The sequence below is a fragment of the Chelon labrosus genome (genome assembly GCF_963514085.1).
Source record: "Chelon labrosus genome assembly, chromosome: 5".
In the NCBI taxonomy this organism is placed as follows: Eukaryota; Metazoa; Chordata; class Actinopteri; order Mugiliformes; family Mugilidae; genus Chelon; species Chelon labrosus.
Genome location: NC_140341.1, coordinates 11,871,845 through 11,881,149, shown reverse-complemented (window position 1 = coordinate 11,881,149; position 9,305 = coordinate 11,871,845). Strand labels below are relative to the sequence as shown.

At 40.8% G+C, this 9,305-nt stretch overlaps 1 protein-coding gene across 1 annotated transcript in view; it reads left to right on the top strand.

Moving 5' to 3' along the window:
• Positions 1-6,440: 6,440 nt before the first annotated feature.
• The window catches only part of cmss1 (cms1 ribosomal small subunit homolog), a 29,867-nt gene continuing 27,002 nt past the window's right edge, over positions 6,441-9,305 (top strand). Inside the window, exon 1 of the mRNA XM_084545029.1 lies at positions 6,441-6,829. Coding sequence (XP_084401155.1) covers positions 6,781-6,829 — 49 coding nt within the window. The 5' untranslated portion in view covers positions 6,441-6,780. The remainder of the gene's footprint in view (positions 6,830-9,305) is intronic.

The following is a 9,305-nucleotide window of genomic DNA, read 5'->3' as shown; positions in this document are numbered from 1 at the left end:
AGGCTGCAAACATGTTGTAAAGTTGAGCATTTTGACATAGAGGTGTATGGGCATTGACTCACTATTGGAGTTAGTCTCAAGTGGTCATTTTAGGCTCTGCAGTTTTTGACACTGTTCTGGCTTCGTTTTTTTGCCCTTGGAGTTGCGGCTTGCTTTCTACCCAAAAAATGCTGACTGAGACATTTTATCAGATAGATTAGACAATAATAGATTAGTGAAGTTTCAATTTTAAATCTCAAACAAAAGAATAGATACTTTTTACTTAGTTTAGCTTTCTATTGCAAAACATGGGGGCAGACGAACATCAATCTTTTTAAAGATCCCAGCCGCAGTTTTTTGCATTTGGTCACATGAGCAACACAAACACCTGACAGCTTGTCATCCGTGGTGATATCATTCGTCTGAAAAGGTCTACAAGTCCCTGTCTAACAACTCTGAACCTCTCATGTTTTGAAATCCCAGCACCTTCATTCGAAGATTCAGTTGGACAACATGTCATGCTGTAACCTCTAAGTCGTTGTGTCTTTCTCCGGCACACTTTGCGGAGTGTGCGTGGGCTTAAAACTCCCATCGGGCGCAGCAGCCGGATCCATGTGGTCAGACAGTTGGCGAGGTTGACAGAAACTGGGACCTTCGGGATAACGATGCCTGCTCTGAGATGCCTTCTGTCTTACCTCTCACCCCCCTGACACATCTACAGGAGAACATTCGCTTGTTTATCCCATCTGCGGCCACAAACACGTGATCAAACACGGACAGACCTCTTCTGTCATATAGAAATGTAATACACCGGCATAGGACGATTAGAGCACGTAGTGAACATGTGACGTTTGACATTGTGAAATGTGTCCAATGTCAGACAGATATCTATTTATCTAAAGGTCCTTCATCGTTTTCTATTTAAACAAACAGAATAACAGGAAGCGAAAGCAACAAATTAGTATTTGCCAAATGTTTAGAAAGCATTTCCATACGAGCCAGTCTCAGCCAGATGCTCATAAATACAGTTGTAGCTCTGCATGGGTTATGTGCGGGGGAAGTTTTGGAAAGCTCAAGGTCGCTCGCTGTTTGTTTTTACTTGGCTGCAAAATGGCTGTCAAGCCACCGACTAACTTGCTGACCCCCCTGTTCTGGCGGTGGCATGCGGACACGACAGTATTTGATTTTATATTCATTCGAGTCATCATTTTTGTTTTTTAAAAATGAAGAAGAGCTTCACTTAAATAAATTATTCTCCTCGGGTTTAATCAAGGTTATTGCACTATTAGGCAAATAATATATTCATTAAAAGCCACCATTATAGGCTACAAAAGACCATTACAATGAATCCCTTCTAACAATTGTAATCTATTAACTACTTTGGGTGGAGGGAAAGCTGATAATCTCAGTGGAAAAGTTAAGAAAAACTAAAGGAATGATTGTCAGTAGCCAAAACAAAGGGGAATCATTTAAAAGAGTCAGAGTGCAAATCTTAGGTAAAAAAGAGACGGTCTATTGTTATCACTGGAAATGTGCAGCATGAGAACAGGTAGGAAATAGATGCCTTTGTGGATGTGTGGTAATTAGCGCTGAACTTTTCAAAGCCATAATTAGTTTGCGTCCGTTCTCACTTGCTTTGTCCCTCCTCTCTTTCTCCGTTATCAGTAAAAGAGAAGGAGATGGCAACCAGAAATAACACTTCCTCTCCTTGTGATCATTAAAATGAGAAAGTGGAGGAACAGCTGCTTACAACAAAATAAACACATTAACACCAGTGCTCCACAGTGTGCAATCACAGAGGCCCGAAGAGACAGCTGCCTGCTTTTAATTACAGTAACGTTCATCTTTTTTTTTTTCCGGATTCTTACAACTTTTTACACTTTTGTTATCTTTACTTAGATATATATATTTTTTTCCATATTAAAATAATAAACATTTGTTCTGAAATAATGTTAGAAGAGATTGGGGGGGGAAAAAACCTATTTGAAAGTTTGTCAAACTCACTTATTTCCTGTCTTGGCAAGAGTTAACAGCTACAAGTGCGCTACGCAGGTGGAGACATTTATACTTGTGTGCTGGTGTGTCAGCATCATTCTGTAATCACCCGGTCAGAGCGCTAGTCTGCGGCCCGTCAGCTGTTTTGAGTTCATCTGTGCTTCTAATAATGATTACTGGAACAGAGCAGCTCATCTTGGAGATAAGTCAATAACATCTGAAGAACAGTTTAGTTCGCTTGTCCGGTCACTGAGAGACGTGAACAAGGAAATGCATTTCAGACCAAACGCAGCTGTTGTGGTATGCGTCATCTCGTCATCCAGTTACATTTCCAGGGAGGTGAATGTGAAGCCACAGTGTAGGCTGTCAAGCTAACTAAGCAATTGTTTGGGCCACGTTAAAAAAAAAATGAGAGAGGCCACATTTTGGCATATTTTGCAATGATAATCAAATGATACACATACAACACATTTCGCAAGTTTGGACTGGGCGGATAGCACACATCCTTGTCGCGGCCTCCCAGAACCTAGGATTGCACTGGCAAAGTATACGGATCTACCAAGCTACAGTTTACCAACAGCATAGATCTGATCGCAGAGCTATAAACCTGGCTTTTAATTAGAAGATTTACTTAACTTTCATTGCACGTTAAGTTAAGCATTAGCAGGTTAAAGGTCCCGTAGGCAGGATTGCGAAGATCCAGGACTTAGCCAAAAAATTTGAACATCGACAACTTCTCAGTCCCTCCCCCCTTTCCGCTAAAGCCCAAACGGTCTCGCAAGCCCCTCCCCCCACAAGGGAGAGCTGTGCACGATAGAGCGCGTGCATATTGGCCCTGGAAAACTGTGCACGAGCAGAGAACCGAGAGAGAGCGAGTAAACAAACTAGCATGGAACACGACGTAAGAACAACAAAATAGTTTTTATAATACCATTCGTTATTGCTAAATAATTTGACCTAAAGTACAACGATACGCTATGAAATGCGTGTGCGTGAGCAGTGATTGACACTCTGTTAGATACACCCCTGGGCTTGATTGGTGCATCTGAATATGGAGCGTTGGATGTCTTGCAAATCGCGCTACAGGCTCTAGGTGGGGCCAGAGGAGCCGAATTTTTTTTTAAATGACCTGCTTCATGCAATTATACTTGAACATAGGGTCAGTTTCAGCAAATATGACAGAAAGTTAGTTTTATAAGGCTTTCCTACTGCACCTTTAACACCTATCCTGTTTCTTAAAGCTACAGCACAAAACATCGTCTCCTCCTGATGACAGTGGAACTACATACACTAATACTGTCCATGCATACGTATAATGTACGCCTAAAGTCTAAAGGCCCTTCATCAGCCAGCATCCAATTAGGAAAAATCCATGTTTGCCTTCCCCCCTTTGATGGCTTCCTTGTTTAGACTGTAACGGCATAGTCTAACGTGTACCTCCCCAGAAATGTAACTATGCGTCACGCCGACACAGACCACAAGAGCTGTGCTTGGTCCACTTGGTAGTATCGTGTTTTGCGCTTTAGTATTTCCGGCTGCTTCGCCATCTCCACAATTTTCCAATTGATTGTTTCGGATCAATAAAGACGGAGCACATAGAGAAAAGGTTAACTGAGGAGGTTCGGAGATACACAGACTGGCAAAAAAGACACAGCTCCGACTAGGGTGGCGTTTTTACAGAGCGAGCCAGACTGACGAGTGCACCGGTGTAGTCTACGTGCGTAGGTTACGCCATCTATGTCCCGCAGAGGCATTAACCGCACTTAATCTTAACACAGAGCTCCGCCATTTCTGACTGATAGCTCTTTGAATTCATAGAACCGTAGTGACATTTTTAACTCCATCGCTACAGCTGCTCCTCTCTTCAGCTCAGGCAAACGGTTATTGCAGGTTAATGTAAAATGCATTGCTACCAGTGCGTCTACACAGGGATGTCTCCACAGAGACTCTTGTACACCGCAAAGGATGGAGAGATTTACCAGGCGCTGGATAATTAGCATAATCAGTTTTGTATGAAGTCCTTCGGGAAGGGTATGAACGTACACACTATAGCTATAGCCTCCAAAACTCATTTTGTCATTTTTTTTTTAGCTAGTTTGTTTGCTCCATTCAAAAATCAAAGTGCAAACGTTAACAATGTGTGGCTTTACTGGGAATATTTGGGATTATTTTGTTGCCAGACACATCTTCTGTGGTCACGTTAATATGCTCCTAGGGATTCCTTCATACTTAACAGGCAGATATAAGAGTCGTTTCCATCTCTGACTTTCAACAAGAAAGGAAACGCGAGCAGATTCCAAAACGAACTGCTGCTACTTTAATGTACAACCGAAGAAATAAAACAGCAGGACATTTTGCTTTTGAAAATTGGAAGCACAGTTGAGCACGGCCTAACTGAATTACTGCAGTTTCCTTTGACATTTTTCCACTGTATCCGTTGGACCTTTCCTTTATGTTCAAATGTCTGGCACACGCCGTTTTAAGGATTTTAACAATGTGAGTCCTCCCATGTATTCAGCGCTTGCCACAAAAGGCATTTTATATTTTAACATACAGGTAATCCCTCCAAGTTTCTCTGGGGTCTAGGAAAAAGGTTTGTGCTATTTTGCAGCACATTGTTCCTCCTGGAAATGCAGCCAAACAATGAACAGAGAGAATGATAAATGAGGAAGAGCCCAGTGTTTTACAGGAATGATTCTTAATTACACACAAAGCTGCCATTTAGAGTCCATTGTCCTCCCTGAAAGTTGGCAGACCTTAGTACGATGTGTTGACTGCGTCCTTCCTCTCTCCTTATTTGTTTTTCTTCCCCCTTTTTTGCGGGTTACACAGCATCACCCGTTCTCAATCCTTTATAATTTCCACAGTAATCAGTCTGTTCTTTTTTGTGGCAGAGCTTTAATCAAACATCTCATAGTCTCGAGCAGCCAGAAATGTGTTATTCTGACAGAAAAACAAAAAAGCATGCAATTACTCCCAGAGGACCTGTCCCTCCTCTCTGCTACAGCTGCAGGAAAGAGGGCACTATTCCAAACGCATCCTCCTCCCTCTTCTCTTTCTCCGTTTCTTCTCGGAATACAAGATCACCAGTCCAAACCGTAATGACGAATGAGGCACATAGACGTGTTTCGTAACGTGCACAATGCAGAAACACCGAATTGAACAGTAGGTCGCTGCTCTCTTCCTCTACAGAAACATCACCTTGTGATTAATAATGAGGGTTTATCCTGTAATTGCCTGTGTCGTTTGTGAAAAGGTTAGCATTCGACGTTTATAACCTAAATATAATGTATGGAGGCCTTTTATTTGGCATCTAATTAAATGTCAATGAGGACAAAAGTAACTCAAGCAAAGTGACGTGTCTTTTGTCATTTGATGGAAATCTTTTATGGTAGGATACTGTGCATAGAGGGGGAAGGGGAAGAAGTGGTGCTGTGTGCATGTAAAACTTGAATTATTTTTCAAACGTAGTAGTCATATTTAGCCTCAACCATCCCAACAGTGCTAATCCATGAAAATCTATTGAACGTGTACTGAATGGTAACTGTCAGAGCCTTCAGTGACAATAACGACACACAAAGATGCTTCCTACACAGTAAAACAACAAGGAAGACCGTCTGCAATTCTTATTTTGTGAGGAAGACAAAATTAAATAGAGAGTCAGATCAATATCTGCTGTCATCTCTGCGCAGGTTTACAACGTTCTTACCAGGTAGATTTTTCAGAGCATCCTTAAGAACTTGCCCCAGTCCAGATTTATGCTGCCTCAGCTGCTTCTCTTTGTGAATCAGAATCAGAAAAAACTTTATTGCCAACTATGTTAGTACATACAAGGTATTTGCCTTGGTGTTTGTTGCACACAGTATCCATAAATAAAACAAAATAGCAATAAAACTGGCAGTTTAGTCCTGGGTCTCATTGTTGTGGTCTGTCCACCTCTCTTACTAAAACAGCACCTTGCAAGTTCATGCTGGGGGCCCGATTAGACCCTCTGGCGTATGTTTGACACCTGTGATGTAAAATAAGATTAGGGTACAATGGTTTGGTGTTTATTTGCTGTGATAAAAAGTAAAAACTGTTTCACCTGAAGAGTTATTATTATCATTATTATGATAATATCAAAGGTACGCTGTTATTGATGCAAATAGTAACACTGCATAGACAGAGCTGCATCAAAGAGCTGCATTATAGAGCTGCATTATATTTATTCTATAATATAGTTTCTATATTTTATTTTATTTTATTTTATTTTATGCGTAACAACAACAAAGCAAATTCCTTGTATGTACAAACATGCTTGGCAATAAAGTCTTTTCTGATTCTGATTTCTGATTCTGAAGAGCTTCTATATTTTCACTTGATTGTCTATAAAAATGTGTTACTCCAAGATATGTTTTGAAAAAGCACTTTGAAATCCTGCGATGGTAGGTGCACTCTTTAGGACATTATCACAAATGGAAATACTACATTTTAATGAGAGTAGATAAGACCAAAGAAATATTGATGGGAGTAAGTTTGTAACGTTTACTGTCCTGATATCGGGAAGGTGAGGTTACTTGTCACAACATTGTGTGTATAAATAACTGTCTGTGATGGCATAACCACATATCTATACTATATTTAACTCCATCTCGTGCTTAAATTACGACAACAAGTCAACAAACCTCTGTGTTTAGTCTATTTTGTGCCACGGTGAAAACGGTTTAAACCCGTAAAGTGTTGTTTTGAACGAGCTGCCAGTGAACACACCGCCAGCACGCTGTCTTAGCGGTATATTTGGATTGGCCAGTTTACGTGCTCAGGAAAATGGGGGACGACTTGGGTGACGAGTGGTGGCAACACGAGGGCAATTCAGGTAACATGATGAACTTCTACGTGTTTGACTTCTGATATATCTAAAACGTTTGGATGTAACCTAATAAACCTTCAGGTTAGCGTGTCGATGTCGCGACACATGTCGGTGCGTTGACGGCAAGCTAACGTTAGCTAGCCAGCAGCGGTTTGTAAGCTGCTGGCTACTTTAGCTACAGCCTTGCAACATTAAATGACAAGTGGGGAAACTCTAAGTGCCTGTATGTTGTTTGTCTTACCTCTGATTTGTTAGAACACGTGAAGTAAAGCCATGTTAGCCTTGGTGGAGTTGTTACTAGCAGAAGTGCTGTGTGAACACGTGTGTGTTTATCATGTGTGTAGCTATATGATTTGTTCATAAACATTAGGGTCTAAGTAGTGGCTTAAACATCGCCCTCTGCCTTCCCTTGAACCACACAGTTAGCTGTCTTTTTGTACACATAACTTTCAGTATTCTTTCGACTGTGCCCATGTTTACCTCCATACATCAACAGAGGAAGCTCCCTGCGGCTACTTTCTTGCATATCCTCATGCACTTTGCATGCCAATAGAGGGCAGTCATGTCCTTTAAGGATTATTGACCTGATTGAGTTGGACAGCAAAGCGTTGCAAGCGGAGCAGGATTTCTGGAGGCATTTAAAAAAAGAAGTTTATTTTTGAGAGTATTCAGACATAAAGTCAAAATGTCACATTTCCTGTCTTCCTCAATCTCTCGTTTGGATGCACATGCACAACACAGTCATTTAACTACTTGTGCGTATAGACACTCACTTGCCAAAACATTAAGTACACTAGTGGACAAAAAAAATGCTAATATAACAGTCCTGCACAACATTGCTGTTGATAATGTTCAGTTAATGTTGAAAGTGGGTAATTTAATGATCATTTTTTTACAGGGTGTTGATTGTGGTGCTGTTAAACTGTGTTGAATTAAATACAAAAGTGATCCTGTTGTCGATAGTGCTAAGAAAACGCAGCCTCATAGATTCAGCTCAGGAGTGAGTGCATACATTTTTACTAATGTTCCTAATTAACTGGCAAGTAAGTGTATTTATCAAAGTAATGTAAGATATTGCACAGACTCCTGCTGCCTGAAACGTTTTCTATTTGTAAATGTCAGTAATACAAGTCCTCGTACTTTATATTAAAATTAGTTGTAAATATATGCATGTGTGTACAGCTGTTAAAACCTTACAGTTGTCTTTATTAGCGTTTGTTCATATTTCTCTTACAGAACCCTCATTTTCAAAAGTCATCTGCGCACACAAAAAAGTCACTGTCCTGTCATACACTTTTGCGTTTTCTCTTATTATTTTGCAGTACTGAACTTGTAGTTGCTGGCATCTTGGAGATTCTGAGGTCATGGGGTTTTCCCAGCAGGCACTCTGAGAAGTTTTCCATTTTTCAGTCCTGTATTAAGAGCTCTGCTTCTCCTGTTCGCACAATATCCTTTGGTCCTGGGAATCCTTGTTGGACCGGTCTGATTAGAGAAGAAAGAAATGACTGTCTGTTAGGAGGGGATTGCCTGATACTTTTACTATTCCAGATTTATTATGTGAAGCGTTTGTGTTACACTTTGGCAGACAAACATGTGACTTCTATTACAGGCTTGAGGTAACCAGGCACCATAGCCGCACCATGCCGTGCTTTAGCCATAAAATAGTTTATTTGCTGACAACATTGGCCCATCTTAGAAGAATTGTTCAACGCATTTTAAATTTGTACCTTTACGTGATCACTCCTTAAAACCCCTGCACTTTTTATAAAGAAGGATTTGTGCGGCTGATTTTGTAGGCTGGCCCCTTTTACCCTCACTGACATCTCATCTTACTCGCATTTGTATCGTGGAACAGCTCGACGGAAAAGGCTGAGAGGCTGACAGAAAATTGACATGGCAGAAAAGGAGAGCTGAAGTCTGTTAGATAGAGCATGGGATTGACTTTGAAGTCTTAAGAATGTTGCAGAGATTTGCAAGAACAAGTATGTCCTCTGTGGAGACGTGTCCCGTGGCCAAATGCTTACACTGATTCTCACGAGGACTTCTGTCAAGCCCAGATTGTCATCGGTCGCCTCATCCCACCTTGCCAACCGGTGATGTCAGGGCAGTTAATGCTCCTCCGCATTTGTCATCATATGCTCGTTATGTCGGCTCTCTGCCAGCCTCGCCTGCCACTAGAGACATTATGGCACATCTCCCAATAATGTCAGCTAGTTTCTTATCTCGGTGACACAATTCACTGTGACTTTCATAACTCTATCTAATTTATTGCAGCTATTTAACATCCAGTTGGGGTCTTGGGCCATTTATCTTTGCCACATTATATAACTGTACGTTTTATGAGGTGGCGCTTTAAAAAAAAAAAAAAAAAAAATGCATATAATGCTTGTCATGTTAGATTAAAACAACGAAGGCTGATAATATTCAATTAAAACCATGAATGGGTTGTGTCTGAATTAATTTTGTTAACATAGTTTACTTT